This window comes from Barbatula barbatula (genome assembly GCF_947034865.1).
Source record: "Barbatula barbatula genome assembly, chromosome: 22".
NCBI classification, from domain to species: Eukaryota; Metazoa; Chordata; class Actinopteri; order Cypriniformes; family Nemacheilidae; genus Barbatula; species Barbatula barbatula.
Genome location: NC_136785.1, coordinates 20,007,486 through 20,026,292, shown reverse-complemented (window position 1 = coordinate 20,026,292; position 18,807 = coordinate 20,007,486). Strand labels below are relative to the sequence as shown.

Here is an 18,807-nt window from a genome sequence, read left to right as displayed (position 1 = left end):
ACGCCGTTTCATTCTCCATCTTTCACGTTTGTTCCCTTAGGACTTTGGTGACGATGGCTCCCTCTACATTACAAAGGTGACTACAATTCACATGGGCAACTACAGCTGTCATGCATATGGTTACGAGGAGCTGTTCCAAACCCACGTGCTCCAGGTGAATGGTTAGTAATAGAACCTTTCATATCTCACACTTGTTTCTGTAAATTGTTTGAAAATTCTGACTATATTTGTGGAAAAGTGTGAAACTTTGTGTAATTCACATTATAATCAATGTGACCTGAGAACAAGCAGAAGCGCTAGACAGTAGTTGAGAAGCTAAATTACATAGTTGTGGAATAACAAAACTGGTTCAAGTATGTCTGTGATGAATGCAGAGATCTGGTGCAGATAGGTAAACGAAAAAGGTCTCAGGACTAAGCTCTGCAGGACTCCAGTGGTGAGACAACAAGGTGGAGGCTGAGAGCTTGTTATATATGTGGAATGTAAATCAGAAATATACAGCTTCAGCTGGATCAGAAGTGCACAGTTCTGAAGGCGGTTTATGAGTACAAATATTATATACTCAGAGAACAACTAGTCATTTATTTTCCTTCAGTGCCTATGAAATTGTGTAGATATACGCGATACATTTTGCCTTTTGATTGAACTGTTTAATTATAAATCATCTTTCTTCATCAAAGGAATATAAAAAACAAGATAACAATCCACCTTCATTTGCTGTGTTATGAATGCGAGAGGAGAAAATGCCTGGGAGGATTTTCAATTAAGAAGGACAATAACCGTGATTGTTCAAGAGCTTGTTTTGTCAGTAGAATCACTCTCATTGAAGAATGATACAGCTGCATGAGGAACATTGAGAAGGATATGTTTTTGTTCTTTAAACACCACCCTACCACCCCACCACCCCCCCAACCCATCTCTCATTTATTTCATGGCTTTCATTTAATGATTTATTTGCGGTTACCAGCTAACACAAAGGGGAAAGTCCAAAAGAAAATGATTTATTCTGGAAAGTAATTCCTTCTTAACTACTTTCCCTCCACACGTTGCCCTCTTTATTTGTGTCTATTTGTTCTTTCCATATGTCTCTCAGTTCCTCCGGTTATCCTAGTCTATCCAGAGACTCAGGCCCAGGAACCTGGCGTGGCTGCCAGCCTGCACTGCCATGCTGAAGGTATTCCAAACCCTAAACTCACCTGGCTGAAGAACGGCCTGGACCTCCAGCCACATGGATCGAAACAGCTATCTCTGCTCGGTAAGATTAGATCCATGTCCATTCATCTCGGGAGTCAGAGGTATCCGTTGAATAAATGGACTTGTAGACTGTTTTTACAGTACATTCATGACTATAATGTGACGATCATTTAATAAACCAACAAACTACTATGAAAATATCGTTCCCATCCGTCTGTGAAGCTGCTTTAGATCGGATTAGATGGGCATCATCATTGAAGCGCTTCAATGGCAGGCGTTTAGTGCTGTGGGGGAGAATGTGAGTCTCACTGCAAAGATCATGGTAATAGAAAAGCAGTCAATGAAATGATGATACCACCCGACCAAATGGGCTTGATTTAAAGAGCGTTTCATTTTCAGCAGGGGCGCAGTGTTGTTTACAGAGTAGCCGCTTATTAGAAAGCACTTTATTGGTTGGGTGCAGGCCATTACTCGCTGTAATAGACTGTTATTCAGATCAGATGTTTGTACTGGTTCCTTATGAAAAGACCAGACTCGGATCTCATTCCTCGCTAATTCATTTAGTTTCCAGCATCACAATTCTGTGATGTTATTTTTTATTTGTCAAAGCAAACTTTAATGTGACACAAAATGTTCAATTGTAAAGACTTATTATTTCAGAGACGTCCAGATGTTGATGCTTCAAAAGGAACATTTGTGTTCCTCCGGCTCATTTTTCAGCATTCAACTCCTTTGAAGAGCTCATGACACTGCTTGTGTATACAGATATATTTCAAGCAAAAAGACAAAACATGGATTTATCACAAAACAGTGGATGAAAAATAATAGGCTCACCGATGGCGGACACACAATGTGTACAGTGATGTAGGTAGAGATGGATGGATCTGTAAGCAAACTGAGGTGCGTGCTTTACACGGGTTATTTTCAATCCGCGTGGGGTCAAAAAGAGACAAACCCAGCCTCGGGGTTAGATTAACCCAGAAAATGTTTATATTTGACCCAACGACGGCTTTAAAACAACATTATCTGCAATGATGTGTTTTATTTATATCAACCACCAATCAAAGAATATTTTCTAAGCATTAAAACCAAGTGAAGTTTTGTTGAAGTAAGTGAAGCCCTTGCCAGTCACCGATTTAGTGTAATATGCACAAATAATAAGTGAATAAATGATTTGCAAACATTCAGTGAAGCATGATAAAGATGCCAAGCTTCATTTTTACTATAAAGCCATCAGCTTTCAAGATCGGAAGTTCTCATTTGAATCAAGTCTGTAAGGGATAGACAGAATGACATCAAAAACAGACAGGAAAGCAGAAAGCCAGAGACGAGAAGATAAAGGGAAGTAAAAGGGCTGCATGTGTGTGCGTGTGATCTTTGACACGGCACATGAAAGGTGTATGTGACACAGACAGTGTTCAGTCAGGGTGTTGTGTTGTGTTGTGATGAAGGAAGACAGCATCAGAGGTGAGCGCTACATCTGACAACTTCATAAAGCTCACTGACACACTGAGCAGATGTGCTGACAAATCACACAACACAACTCCTCCCGAAACAACAATATCGGCTTAACCGCTCACTTCACAATCACTGCATCCGTCGCGTGTCATCCTGCTGCAACAAATCAAATGTATTCGTTGGCCAATAAATGATATATTATGTAATATTTTCTTAACGCCGGATTTGAACTCAAGACCATTATTAGGTACAGTACAGTATGTAAATCGTAAACGCAATGAAACTGTCACAGGAGTGTTGAATTATTGAAAGAGTGTTTATATGGGATAACCCAGGCGGTCCTGGAAAAGGACATAGAATCACTAAACTTGTCCAGCGTGCTGCGAGTGAGTGCAGCTGGATGTCGTCCTCTCGCCCGTCTGCTGTCTGTGACGCTGCTGAAGAATCACACAGTGAATCATTCTCAAGAACATCCCTGTTAAATCCAGTGATGTTTTTACATTGTTATTATAGTATTTCTGCTTTTACAGCTAAACTATTATTGTTCACCTCAGAAAGTCAGGCTAAGTATTAGCTATATGTTTTATTTTCACGAAAATAGCATTATTTTCTTTTAATTCCTTTAACTTTAATGATGGGTCTGTGTGGTGTCATAAGGGAAAGTCATATATATAAATATATTATGAAAAACGAAATAAATATGGAATATAAATATAGAACATCACAGATTATAATGATATTTAAAGTAACTTCTGTTCTAAATGTGTGCTACTGAAAATGTACAATAGAAACAGGCATTTGACATTAATGGATGACATTGTGCATGGGGAAAATGCTCTTATCCACTTTTATCCAGTTCTTAAACAAAAGTAATTGCCTTTGAAATTCCAGCACACAATAGGTCTGTTTATCTTGTACCTTCTCATTCTTTGGCCATTTCCACAAGAAACTATTTCTGAAAACTAGACACTCCATAAATCCAAGTATTGGACTTTATAACCTGGTCCAGTATTATCAAAACCACAGGGAAACCTTTTATAGGTTTAGGATTTCCACCCAAAGCTCTGTCAATGAAAAATGTTATTGGTTGGGTGTCATTTTGTTCATGTGGGAAGAAACACCTTAAAGTTGATGTCAGTGTCTGCTTATTTTGGAGGATTTATGTTATTGTGCTGCAGTTGGCTGTTGGTTTTGCTGGAGGTCTTGTGTGTTTTCTCTGTGTTTGTGTGTTGGAAGGTTAGACACACACACATGACTGAATGTTTCTTGTAATCGTAGAGACCATCTAGACGCCTTTGCTTCAGTGTTTCAAATTAGTTTTGTTGACAAAAATAAACCGTGTGTCTGTGCTTGAATTACTTCACTTTTTCCTCCATGTATACTGTCAGCTGGACCTTGTCTTTAGTGGTTAATTTGAGCAGCCGTGACAGAAAACGTAGAAAACTCTTTCAATGTATCATGTGCAGGGTTAATAAACATCCCATGATGCACCACACGATGATTCAGATAATGACCAGAGACTTCAGTGATGCATTATAGATACATATAAATAAATATATATATATATATATATATATATATATATATAATGTATATGTATAGATATAATTTATATATGATATAAACGTCTTCGGATACTTTTAACTTTGATTTTAAATGTGTAGTAATAGGGGATATAGTTAAATTATATTAATATTAAATGATATAATAAGTACAATTTATAATAGGCTAATACTTATTAGTTCAATAAAAACAGTAATAAAAAAGGCGTGTGTGTTCACTGGAAGGTTATCAGTGTATTCATAATTACTGGAGAAAAGGAATGAAATATTTTAGAGCTGTTTGTGGACGTGTTGTGTTTGTGTTTTCCAGCGAATGGCAGTGAGATGCATATCGCTAGCGTGCGGTATGAAGACACCGGAGCTTATACCTGCATCGCAAGAAATGAAGTTGGCGTAGATGAAGACATCTCGTCGTTATTTGTGGAAGACTCGGCTCGCAAGACACGTAAGATATTAAATCAAAACTATTTCAGCACAGACTGCCATGATTTTATCAACTGCTGCTTTTTTACCAAAGTCCGACAAGGGAAGTCCTGCCACTCGGCGGCCATGTTTGCAACGCGGAGTTATTACGTACTTCAAACAAGATAATGATATTTCTACAATCGCCGGCTACAATTAAACGACATATATAAAAGCAACATTTCAAAATGATGTAAACCGTACAATAACATTTGTTTCCTATGATCAAATTGCACTTAATAACATAATTTATCATGTTTGCTTTAGATACTACGGATGCACAAAGCTTCGCTAGGGCGGCCATATTGAGCATTGCGTTCCTCCCCATTCATTTCAATGGCAGTGATGTATCTTATTAGTATTATTATTGTTATATCTTTTTTTTTTTGCTCTGTGTCAGAATCAATTCATTTGGCAGACGCTTTTATCCAAAGCGACTTACAGGTAGTTTTATACAGTGTCACATTACTGCAGAGCAATCAGGGGTAAGGGGTCTTGCTCAAGGGCCCTTCAGTCATGACCTGCTGGCACTGAGATTAGAACCTGCAACCTTCTGATCACAAGACCAACACTCTAACCATTAGGCCACAGACGGGTTTTTTTTGCACACGCACACGTGCACACGGACTAAATATTCATATGTGTAATAATAAATACATTTAGCAGAATGTAACATTTTAAAGTTACGTTAATAAATACGAAAAGTTAAAATTCTAATGCTGATGTCATTGCATAAATGCAGTTGAGTTTCATTGATGATTGATGAGGGTTTACTGACACAGCTGATATCATGGCTGTGTATCCGCCACAGATCTCGGCAAGGGTTTTAAAGGAAAATTCTCTGCAGCCCAGACGGTTCATCATATTGATAACGCAGATCTCAGAGAGGTGATATACCACCGCTGGTTTATTTATAGGCTGCTCTGGCCAATTAAAAGCTGATGTGTGATTTCAGATTCCAGCTCCACATATGGGGTGTTGCTTTTCCAATCACTGTAAGGTCGTTCCTGTGTTTGAAAGCAAGTTATTTCTGTGAATGTCTTTTTTTAGGCAACAGACCTGAATAACAGTAAATAAAGCTTAAAGTAACAATGTTGTAACAAGAGCAAAAATGTCATTCTTAAGGTTTACAACACATTTGGACACACTGTAAAACATGTATCATTTAAAAAAATGTAGAAACTGACAATTCAATATTGACTCAACAAACAGCTTCCAAATAATTATTTCAAAACTAAAATATGCATTGTGGTATAAGAACTTAAGGTCTGAATTTCAAAAGAAATATAAACATAATAAATTGTGCTCAGCCAATCTGACATTTACATTTAGTCATTTAGCAGACGCTTTTATCCAAAGCGATTTACAGATGAGGAAACATTGGAAGCAATTATAACAACATAGGCAACAAAATACATAAGTGCATCAAAACTAGTCCATTAAAGCCCAGCACAGTATACAAAGCTAAGAATAGTGAGTTTTTTTTTAAAGAAGGAAAGGGAAGAGAATTAGGAAAAATCAATCAGCGACGTCTTGACGGAAGAGATGCGTTTTAAGGCGTTTTTTAAAGATGGCAACCGAGTCTGCTGATCTTGTAGCAGCAGGTAGATCATTCCACCAATGTGGAACAGATCCAGAGAAGGTACGGGAGAGTGACTTTTTTCCTTTTTGGGATGGTACCACTAGTCGTTGTTCCTTTGCAGACCGCAGGTATCTGGCAGGAACATAGATCTGCATTAGCGAGTGGAGATACGATGGTGCGGACCCGGTGGTGGTCTTGTAGGCCAGGAGCATAGATTTGAGCTTTATGCGGGCGGCAACAGGGAGCCAGTGTAACCTGATGAAGAGCGGAGAAGTGGTAAATCTTTCAGCAGAAGTGGTAAATATATGTTGGCCAAATGCTGGAGAAAAACATTTCCCATTTTGCAGTTTATAACGGTTAAACCGGGTGTAGATTTAATGATTTTAATATAAAAACATGGCTTACATCTGAGCTTGTGAGTTATTCGTGTTTGCATGTTACGTTACGCTCCGTTTTTAGTTCTGAACTCACAAGGCATCAAAAAGGCAACTCTACGACATTCACAGTGAGTATTTCTTGTATATTTGTGTGATACTGAGGAGTATTCAAACGCACGCTGATACTGTAAGTTACTGAAGGTAGTGTCAGGCCATTGGTGTTAATATCTGAATATGTACGGTATATAACCTTAATCTCAGGAGGTGGCCTCGCAGATAATATGGTGGGACGGTAATATTGGTCTTGGGCCTCTGCGTTTGGTCATTCCCCCTGAACTCTGAGCACTCCCCCGAAGTCCGGGTAGATTATCTGCAAGTGCTCCTCCCGAACTTTGTTAATAAAACATACGTCGACGACTTGAGAACACGAGTTCTCTTCGAAGTTATCTTCAGTGGCGGTCTGTGCCTGTTCACATAGCCAGTGTCAGTGTACCATCATGAGAAACATTATTTTACTTTCATGGTTTTGAGGTTAAGTGGGAACGATTCTTAACTGGTGAGAATAGTGAAGATGTTGTGTTTTATTCATTTGTGTTGATACTGCTGTTTTATACTTTTAACAGAGTACGTATACATTGGAGCATCACACAAGTTCAAAGAAAGAGAGATTTCTGGCATTGCTGTAGCTGGAAAACCTGAAAGACTTTATAAGTGCATTTATTGTCCACTTTGGCTTGCCGTACACACTGAACATGTAGTACAGCAATGTGAAAGACTGAGAGCATGACAAGGCACATGCTGGTTGAAAATTAAGGTTATTCCTTAAAACAGATTTTTTTTACCTTAAACACATGTACAAACCCCAGTATTGTGTTGTTTAAAAATGAATATTAGCTTGTATGTAATGCTGTATTTGATGTCTCACAACTTTTTTTTTGTTTTGTATTTGCACAATATTTTTGTATATCTAAATTGTGTTTTAATAAAATAAGACATAATAGTGTTCAGTGCACTTATTTAAAATGTTTTTCTTTTAGGACAACGGAAATATGTTTACCAAATTATTTTAACAATATACAGTATATCTTTAGATTAGGTAAAACAGGAAGTGCTACTACATTTTGAAATACACAATTGGGCCAATTACTTGGTTTGTTTTTTCCATTGGCTCAACATGTTATTTCTCATTGAGCCGATGTTAACAGAATATTGACACAATTTATCAAATTTAATTCACATAAATTCAACTGGAAGAATTTAAAACTTTCATTGTCACCCGTCATTAGAACATTATGAGTTGGGGAGGTCTGAAATGTTTTACAGTGTATAAAGGAATAGTTTCAAATCAGATCTAGAAAACATATTTGGATCATTTCATCAAATGTGCATATTGAAACTAGATGGTATGAAAATAGCTTGTCCTTTCCTGTCCTGTCTGAACTCTTTACTAGTCGGGACTTCATCAAACTCAATGTTTTTATCAGACAGCCCTTTTGTAGCATTTTCTGTGTTAAATAAGCACACACACAACGAGATGAATAGAAAACAAGTGTGATCGGAAGGAAATGTGGTCTTTTTATTGTAATAATATTGAACATATGTGAAATTGTGATGTTTCAGTGTTGTTCTGTGCTCTTCACTAATGCTGTGTCCTGTCATATTTCACGCTGTCGGTCCAGTGGCCAACATTCTCTGGCGAGAGGAAGGTAAAGATGTTATGTTATGTTATGTTATGTTATCTATGAGAATTGATGCTATTATCTGATTATCTAATGATGATATTTTTCAAGCACAACAAACACTGGACGTGGCCGAAAAAATATATAGGAATATGTTGGAAAAAATATGCAATACATTAAATAACGCATTTCCAGATATTGCAACCAATTGCTTGTTTTTCTTTTTATGAAGAGTGCCAATCCATTATTCAATTCATTTTGATGATGTAAGAATATATAATTCTATATATTTTCAAATATATATTAAATGATTTATTTTATATGCATAGTTATTATATAGGGAAAACATGTATTCCACAACTACTAAATTGTATTTCACCATTGTTAAAGAAATGTGAGGCTGCACACTGCATCAGTAAGACTTAAAACAAGTTTTTCACTGTGCTAGTGATCCTTTTAAATGTAAAAGAAGATGTCTTTTGATAGACGGTGTACTTATCATTAGTTATGAATTTAAAACTGGTGTCTTTTAAAATTGCTGTTACCAGCAATAGGATTTGACTTACACTGCTCGCCCTGGCCCACAATATGACGAAAATCAATGAGATGTGATATCTTTGTTTCTGCTGGTCCGCTTGTTGAAAGAAGAGAACATGTAGACTTTGAATCCTTTGTCTAATATGCTTAAAAACCTCTCATCGGATTCTCCTGGGACAAAATATCTTTGGTCATCTAACACGGTAATGCTTTTTCGGTCAAGTTTCTGAAAGAGTAGAAACGTTTTTTAGCAACCTTTAAAATCGACATGTACATAGAGTTTTATAGCCCCGTAATGCCTCAGCACAAACTGAAATCAATGAGAGGCATTTTGTGCTCATGGTTTTGCTTAGTGACCATTATTAGGACCACAGTTATCGTCCTCAACTTTCATTTAATGCACATCATAAGAGAGTGTTGAGTTACAGTACACACACACTGCAGTATACCTGCGTCTTTGTGTTTTTACGCCCCGTCCCGTCCCGTCTCTCTCCGACAACATGACAACAGTGTTGCCAGCATGAGCGGCGTCTCTCTAATGAGCAGCTGTTGTTTGCTGCCAGGCGACAGACATGCGAATACACTTTTTGGAGTCATTTCAGACTGTAAAGCACCAGCGGGATTTTAAGAGTCTCTGCTGTCTACAGTCTGATCATTTGAGACCCTGCGGAGCCTCGTTTGACTGTTGTGTCCTTGCATGCATGTAATGGAAGCTGTGATTAAGCCGTCGATGTGAATGTTTGTGTGTCGTGCTATAGGGCTCAGTGTGGGGAACATGTTCTATGTGTTCTCCAATGAAGGCATCACCATACTGCAGCCTGGAAACTGTGAGATTCGCAGACACATCAAGCGCTCAGAGAGGATTCTGGGTAGTCATGTAAGTCAGAGCAAAACTCTATCAACATAAGGTCAATTACCATGTATCTTGTAAAGCTGCAAACCCCAATGTTTGCCTTTCTATCGCCATCTCTGTTTGAAACGTAAAAATGCAGCTTCTGTTTACATGTGTTAAAAAACAACTGACATTTCCTTCAAAATCAGACCCGACAGCTTATAAACCCTTAATACATGTAAATCAAGGTAAGGTAGGAGACTGTTATTGCGACTTCAAGTAAATAAAGAAGATGACGTTCAATGAGTTATTGTGAGATTATTTTATGACGACATGTGCTGTGTTTTCCCCTCAGGAGGAGCTGTGTCCCACAAGCACAGGTGATTCTCAACAGGAGTGTGTTTGGGCATCAGCGGTCAATGTTAGAGACAAATATGTGTATGTGTCCCAACCGCTTCACAACAGACTGCTGATCATTGACACACAGACACAGAAAGTCATACAGGTGGGCACATTTGTCAATCCTCAAATGACTTTCGTTTGATGACAGTTTTTCATGGCCAGAGTCTTGGCTCTGTGTGTAACACGAACCAGTGATGATGACGAGACAACAAATGATGTTTTCATGTTTCTCCAAAATGCCCCGTGTGTGAAATAGACACACATCTGACCCACAAGAACTGTACAGGACACATTTCTCAAAAGCATCATGAGCCGAAATATTATCGTTGAAACAATCGTACCAAAGACGTTCAACGGCAAGAAGACCTGAGGGACAACACAATAAAGTGCTTGTTTCCATTTTACATTAAAAGCTAAAAGATCGTCAGATAAATAAATAAGTGATTTGGGTCAATAGTCCTGCTATTGCTCTGGTATGTGCTGTTGATCTAGGATGATAATAACACGTGTACTCAACATGGCAAAGGCAGAATGTTAATACTCCCATTCTTCAGCAAATGAAGGTGCTAAATGAGGCTCTATAAGAACCTTTAACAAGCTTTCTGTTTCAAAAGAGATTCTTTGTAGTGACAACTGTATTATATAGTTTTTCCTTCAGATTATAAAAAGCAATTGTATCTTCATTTTTAGAGTGGGGTTTGTGTATTCTCTATCATTTGTTCTCGCTATCACAGTCAATAGTAAATCACCCACTTCTGCATCAGAGCTTTGATGTTAAGCTTCTTTTGTTGTTATATGGAAGGCAGACGATATTTACCGTAGGATGAGAAGATGAATGCAGACAGTGAGAACATAAGGCCGGAGGGCAGTGAATATGTTTTTGTGTGTGTCACAGCAGGATTATGGCTTATACTGTGTAACACAGGTGCTCAGTGAATCAAAGATTTCACCAATGACGGACCACACACACATACTCTATCTATCTAATATACAGCATATATTCAATTTTGTTGAAACAAATGTTAGAAATTGTACTTGCAACAGCAATAGCAGAAATGATCATGTTCTCTTTTGTGTTTGGGTGACAGGCTGTGGAAATAGAGCCAATGCCTGTCAAAGTCTTCTATGATAAATCTCATGATCAGCTGTGGGTCTTAAGCTGGGGAGATCTGCTGAAATCCGCTTCCACTTTACAGGTGAGTACAAGCACAAAATCTCCTGCCGCATCACATAAAACTGTTTCAAGTTAATGCTACAAAATCAGTCTACGTTGGGCACGAAAAGGGTCTATAGAACAGGCTTGCATTCATTTCTTATGCAGAATATTGTTCGTTATTTTATTCTTGACACATTCAGGTGTTTGTGAGATGTGCAGGCTCTCAAACAATTCGAAATCTCACACATTCATCTGCTTTCACTGCTTTCATTATGTTATCAGCCCTGTTTTGTTTTTCAGCAGTGTTCATGAAGGCTGCGTATTTTTGAACGTGAGGTGTAAACGTGATGGTCTTTGCTGTACAAAAATATATTTCTGCACCGATCGCAGCTTGTTTAACTGGATCGGCACTCATTCATTTCATTTCACCGTCAGAGTTGACCGTCCAGATCTGTTTTCTGTACCGTTTTCATCGGTCCTCGTGGCAATTCCCCATTGAGAAACAAACAGCCTCAAGCGCAGCATGGAAAGGCTTTTTATTTGACAAACAAGTGATAATTCCGGCTGGTGTGTAGAATTCATGTTTTATTAAAAGGTGGGGAAGTCCTCAGGAGCGTAACAGCACAGAATAATGACTGCTTCGCCACGAATGACTCAGTAATGTTAAAGATGGCCATAAGATGGAGGTTGCAGGGCATATAGATTCGCACCACAAATAATGCTTGATAATATTCTAATCGGTTCCAATGCAAGTAATTGACCCGGGCTTGAGCGATTTGTCAGGACCGGAGGCAGTACTCCGCCGAGTGGCAGAATATCAAAGGCATTTTTAAACGGCTCAATATTCTTCCTCAAACATCTGAACGTAGCTGTCACTTCATTAGATTAAACAAATGAGAGGCCAACGGAGAAACTCATTGTCTTGGCTGTGCTCCTGTAGTCTTTACTCAGAGGAAAGCACACATTTTTCATTTGCATTCATAATCACTGCTCACTTTTAATAAGTCGTACCTGAAATAAAAAATGGCAGGTCCTAAAAAACAATCTTTGTGTGGTAACATGTAAGTCAACGTCAAGTAACAAAAAAGATTTGAGGTCAAGTTTATTATATCACTACAGTGTAAGTCTACCCTTTCAATCATTTTCTTTTCAAATTTGTGTGTTATATTATATTTATAAAAAAATGAAAAGACATGAATTCTGAACTGTATTTAATAAGAATCATTTGAGTGAATTCTATCATCCAAGCGTTATGAACTCATTATACTCGGATAAGACACGTGGGGTAAATAATAATGTAGCACAAGTCACAAGCAGAAAATCTATGCTACGTTTAAAACTCAATATACGTGATGTGTCCGGCACATTAATAGTAAAGTCAGCAGGTAAAACATCAGAGACGTTATTAAGTGTTTGTCAGGAGGGGTACGGGGCAGCGTCACACCAGGGACTGCAAACAAACTCTAATCCCCAAAGCAATGAGATGAGATAAATCACACCAGTGCTGGGTTTCTATTTACAGTCACCCTGAAGAGTATTTGGGTATTTGTGGTTGGCAGGCATTAGTGACACGGGAAACTGCTCTCCTACACCACTGACTTCTGTGATTTACACCCATTCAAATCACCAGTTGCTCGAAAGTCGCTGGGAAAAGTTGGTTTTGAAATGCTTGCTTTACGACTCTCAAATGCACTTCTGTTCAAATCTTATCGCCTGTGCAGTCAGGTTACATTTACAAAATTGTATGTCTCTATAAGATTGTAATATTGTTTTCATTTTGAATTCTGTTTGGAGGTGATCTCTTCTGCGAGCTCGGGAGATCAGCATCGAGTCACACGTACTCCGTTTGAAAGAGTGGAAGACTTCTACATCCCACCCACCAACCTCATAATCACTCACGTGAGGTAGGAAAAGATCCTCGCCATCCACCGCGCACATGACCTTTGTCAGCTTTTCGACATAATTCTTCCGAAAAGGAGAACTTAGGAAATTACAATTATAATTAAAAGTGAAGCACTTTAATAAATCTCCGACAGAACATTAACCTGTCTTTGACCATTGTTATCTCAGGTTTGGCTTTGTCTACTTGAAATCAGAGGCAGCGGTGCATAAAATCGACCTTGAGACCTTCAATCTAGTCAAGACCATTAGTCTTAAGAACTACAGCTGCGTCCCGGCCAGCATGGCCTACACTCATCTGAGCGGTTACTATTTCATCGAGTGCCAAGCGGAGAACCGTTCCGTCCCGAACACGCAGCTTCTCATTGACAGCGTAACTGATGCGGTCATCGGAGCCAATCCCACCATCACTGGGCAACCATTCGTATCTCCAGACGGTCGCTTCGTCGTCTCCGCGGATAAGCGACGTGGGAAGCTTCAAGTTCAGATTGTCTCCTTCCAAGGTGAACTTCAACTCAGTCACGAACTGGACATCTCCGTTGCAATCTCACACTTGGATTTTCAACCGTCCTTCACAGAATTCAACCAGTATGTGGTCGTGACCTCCTCGGCGAAGGGCTCAGAAGTAGTTTTCTCGGACCTGTCGACAGGAAAAAGTCAAGTTCTCAAGAACATTAAAGAGCCAATTCCAGCCCCTAGCTGGATTTGGGGAGACAACAATCGGCTTGTGGTCTCCAGCGGGGTGTTTGGACGGTACTTGGTCACCTCGGCGGCCGACTCACTGTTTGTTCTGGACGGCAAACAAAGTCGTTCACATTGTGAGGTGTCAGACATCAAGACAGGAAACACAGTGGTTTGGGTGGGTGAGGTATGAGTCGGGCAGCGCTGGGCGGTCCCGCGAGGTATTGCGCCGGCCCACTGAGCCGCACCTTTAAGGGATGAGAATGGACTCAACACTAGTATTGAGTAAAGTTAAAACACATGCGGGTTTCTAGATGAGTATACACACATACATTGCACATACATGCAACGATACAAAAACAATAACAACAAGGAAAGCTTCAGTGTGACAGTGAACTTAATACACAAATGACAGATGTAGCTGTTTTGCACTTTCCTGGTAGCAGAAATAGATTTAGTACGCAACAGAAAGGCTAAGTGAGGACTGAACTATGCACAATGCTTTTTCAAAATCTTCTTTTATCAATGTGATCACTTTGTGCTGCAAGAAATGTGTCCATAAATGTCACGTGATCGATGTTTTCTGTAAATAATTGTGTTCTTCTCTACATCCGTGTGTTTTCTGACCGCGCATTTCAACGGTTGTACACATCTGTCAAATCCTCTGAGAGAAGCCTATTTTACAGGGAATCCTACAACACGTTGTAATAAAAATATTACGGTAACATTTGTGTTTGTTTCTTCATACGCAGTGCATTGTGTTCCTTGTGTCTGTGTGTCAGCGTCTGGGATCAAATAGCTTTACAAATCGGACATTCATATTATTATGAAAAGGTCTCCAGCAATGTTTTAAAACCTGAAAATACTAGCATTCAAGAGACAGTCAATGAACCCCCTGAGAAAAACAACTTCAACTAAATCATTTGTAGGGAAAACAGAAATTATAGAAATACAGAAAGGTGTGTGTGTGTGTTGGATAAGGGGTAGACAATAAGTCTTAAGAAGTCTTCAGAGCAACATTTGCTTTTGTCACAATATTTCTACACTTCTAGTCACATCAGAACAGGAGGAAACCATGACAGTAGATTTAGATGAGCTGTGCTGAAGTGAAAAATCTGCTTTTTGGCAACATTTAAAAAGTAATGGTGGTGCAAATATAAAATTTGACCAATAAGAAAACGTTGAAGCATTTTAATCTCCCAAAATGACAACACTGGCATGCTGTTCAGGGATTCGTCACTGCTGACACCACCTAATCACAACTAGTCTCAATATCTCTTTTTTATTTCCATGTTGTTTTATTTTCAGATGTTTCATTCATTTTATAAGTTTCCTCTAATGACACTCCGGAATTTCCGTGGTGTACTTGAGAAAGTTTTTTAAAACAGAGCTTTTTATTTTTTCAACAGAACAAAAAAACCTAGAATGGAATTAGATGGAAATAGAACGTACGGAAATAGAACGTTGCTTGTTTTTGTCTTATTTTTTGCTGAAGAGCACGATGTGTGTAAGTCTGACCACACCTACACACCCACATCTTAAGCCCCCCAAGACAGTTGGATGCATGCGTATATTATCCTCACCTCTGATGGCCAGACCTTAAACATATGGACACTTCATTCACATACACCTAATCTGGTCAGGCAACAATCATCAACGTCGTTCAAATATATTTCACTTTTAGTTGTGAACCAGTTGTCCCTGAAATGAGTGAGATGTATATATTACAATCATTCTTGTAAGAACATATAGAACCATGTGGATATTGTGTGCTCTGTATTGTAAGAAACTGGTCTGAGAAGACTAGAAATGATTCACTTGATTTTCTTGAAATCATACCATAATGCATTCAATATTTTGCTTGTTTTCAACAATGCCGATCTCTCACAAGCTAAAGCCAGTTCCTGACTTTTATTAATGTAAAACATCATTTATTCTTTTAAAATATGAAAATGTTATATAAACACGTTCGTTGTATTTTGTAATGGTTCTTTGAATACTAAAATGCCAGCCTGACGTTTGAAGTGACCGATTATTGAGTGAACATCCATTAGTCTTTATTGCTCTCTCACGTCCTCACACTTTCAACCGTTTCTTGTCCTGATGTACCTTTGGATGTTCATGTGTGCATGGTGCTGTTATAAACCTCTTTAAACACATGTCAGTTTGTGTGTCTCACTCAACATCACTTTCACTCAGAACTATGACAAAACGTAAATGTTTTGAGGCACATTTTGTGTGAAATTTTGCACAAAGGCTTTATTAGATTTTGTTTGTCTGCATACAAGTAACTGGCAAATGAACAAAAAATACTTTTACTTATTTACAGGGTAGGAGAATAAATTCATTGCAAATTTATCTTAAAAAACAGGACAGATGTAAAGAGTATGTCTCGAAACATGCGTGGCTGACATTTTCACACGTATGTCGGCTTTTAATGCATAATGATATGTGTGTTTGAGTTTATATCATTCATAAAGAGTAAATAGTGAATTATAAAAATATTGTAAATGAATCCACACTCACAGCGACATTTTTCTCAACCTTTCATTAATGACAAAATGCCAAGGACCTTGAGGACAAATGACTTCTATACAGTGATTTATTTTCAATAAACCTTAAACATGTCTTTGTGCTGGTTATCTCTATGCAACACATTTTTCATTGTCTCGGCAATAACTGTTGAAATGTTGATGTTTTGCTTGTAATGACAGTAATCACTTTTTTGGTTTAGTGTCATTACAGTGTAACTGACCATGCCGGTTCTTGTCAAGTTTTCAACTTGTTTTGCGGTCATTTTTTTCTGGTGTCTGTATTATTAACTTGTTTTGGTTTATTACATTAAAAATGTAAAGATTTTGCACTTTTGAAAAGACAATGACTTAATTAAAAAACTTAATGTGATGTGAAATGTCATGATTTCATATCTGTATCATGTAACAGGTCATGCCACAGTGACTGTAAAGATTTCTTTATTGTACAATGCAATATAGTGTTGCCTGGTATATATATATATATATTTCTTCCAGTTTTACAATAAAATATGAGTCCAGAGTTCAGAGTATGTGGCTTGTTTGTTGAACAATTTAATTAGAATTATTTCTTGTTCTGATTTTACACAACAACATTATGAGAACATTGAATTCGATTTATCTGACAGATTGAACTTGTTTTATGTAATGCTAAACCATAAATTAAAATACTGGCCAAAACTTTTTTTTCTAAATTTAAATGATCTAATGTTACAGGTAAAATATTTTGCTTTTGTTTTATCCTGTGGAGTACTGACAACATTTCTCCAAAATTCCCTAATGAAAACATTGTTTTTAAACTAGCTGAAAAATTTGCAAGTTCGTATTTATATTTAAACAAATTAAATTAAAAACTTCCCGGGGTAATACATTCTGTAACGCAGAAACCAGGCAGGAAACAACGACATTCACCAGACAAAGGAAACACAAGGGCTTAAATACACAGGGTAAGGAGAGGGCTAACAAGACACACGTTAAACAGATCATGACACAGAACCAATGAACAAAAGAACTACAGCAGGAACAGGAAACAGGAAGTAGGGAAAGACCCCTTAACCACAAAACCAAAAGCCCCGGAGGATGGTGGAGCGGATGCGGAACAGAGGGTGGTATGGAGGGCCAGGCCCATGAAGGGGAACAGGGCTAGGGCTATGGAACAGAGACGGGCCTGGGCCATGGAGAAGAGGCGGACATAGTGGAGTCCAGAGTGGAGCTGGAGTCCAGAGTGGAGCTGGAGGCAGTGCCAGCAGAGCAGGAAGCCTGGCCATGGCTGAAAAGCCAATGGTGGCCATCTTGGACGAGGAAAGCAGCTCCCAGCTTGCGAACGTGCTCTGGGCTAGCAGCCATTTTGTGAGCAGGCTTTGGACTGGCGAACATCTTGTGGCTCTGGGCTGGTTGCCGCCACAAAAGAGGGCTCGACACCCCCACCATGTGGCATAAAGGCTTCCACTACTGGCCTGCCTCCTTGGCCAACAGAGCCTGAGGCCTACTGTCCCTCCCCCAAAAATGATTAGAGGTACTCCTCCTCCACATGCCCCTCAGTGAGGGTGGACCTCTGCACCAGGGCCTGCTCAACAATGTTCATAAAGCTCCCTTGAGGATCATAACTGGAAAGCAGAGTTCGTAGAGGATCGTTCAGAGTACACCGGTAAAAACAATGAGGCATTCATCTGGGAAGTGTGTCTGATGTGCAAGGTCCAAAAAGTCCTGGGTGTCATACTCAAGTGAGCGGTAGCCCTAGCGCAGCATGAGAAGACAGGCCCCTGGAGGACATAAATCTCCTGGATCCATGTTTTTGGTCTGTGGTTCTGTAACAGGGAGTAACCAGGCAGGAAAGCGGATCCACGTGCCTTAAAAGATTATAATAATTGTAAAAAAGTAACAAAATAACAAAATAACCAAACGAAGCACGAAAACCAATTGAAAACAAAAGACAAAGACAACGACAGACACCAGACAAAGGAAACACAAGGGTTGCATCTGAAATCGCATACTGTGACAGTACGTACTGAATTTTAATAAGTACCTACCTATCGGACATAAAACAGTATGTTCTATGTAGAATGAGTGGGAGTAGTATGAATACATTTCGGACATACTGCGTCCACCATGTTTTATGATAATGTGACCCGTATGCTCTTTGACCTATGAGGTTTTACTGGTATGACTTATGAGTGGCATTCCTGTGGCTCAGTGGTAAGCAGTGCTGGACTGGAAATCTGGCAAATGCCCGGTGGGCCGACGCACTTGGGGGCCCATATAATATAATATTATATTTTTTTAATCGGCCAACGACTGGCCCATAAAGCAGGGACAGCGGCCCATTGGTTCATTTTCCATACTGACACTGGGCTGGCCCAATCATCTCTTAACAGACTCCACCCCCTCCTCAGTTTCTCGTGTCAGATGCAGTCAGTGTCTTATAGAGTGTTCACACCAAACGCAGTAAATCGCG

General features: G+C 39.0%; 1 protein-coding gene across 1 annotated transcript in view; it reads left to right on the top strand.

Moving 5' to 3' along the window:
* The window catches only part of fstl4 (follistatin-like 4), a 115,397-nt gene extending 98,523 nt beyond the window's left edge, over nucleotides 1-16,874 (top strand). Inside the window, exons 8-16 of the mRNA XM_079487457.1 lie at nucleotides 41-161; nucleotides 1,094-1,255; nucleotides 4,525-4,659; nucleotides 8,315-8,341; nucleotides 9,610-9,728; nucleotides 10,039-10,188; nucleotides 11,174-11,281; nucleotides 13,036-13,145; nucleotides 13,312-16,874. Coding sequence (XP_079343583.1) covers nucleotides 41-161; nucleotides 1,094-1,255; nucleotides 4,525-4,659; nucleotides 8,315-8,341; nucleotides 9,610-9,728; nucleotides 10,039-10,188; nucleotides 11,174-11,281; nucleotides 13,036-13,145; nucleotides 13,312-14,014 — 1,635 coding nt within the window. The 3' untranslated portion in view covers nucleotides 14,015-16,874. The remainder of the gene's footprint in view (nucleotides 1-40; nucleotides 162-1,093; nucleotides 1,256-4,524; nucleotides 4,660-8,314; nucleotides 8,342-9,609; nucleotides 9,729-10,038; nucleotides 10,189-11,173; nucleotides 11,282-13,035; nucleotides 13,146-13,311) is intronic.
* Nucleotides 16,875-18,807: the final 1,933 nt, after the last annotated feature.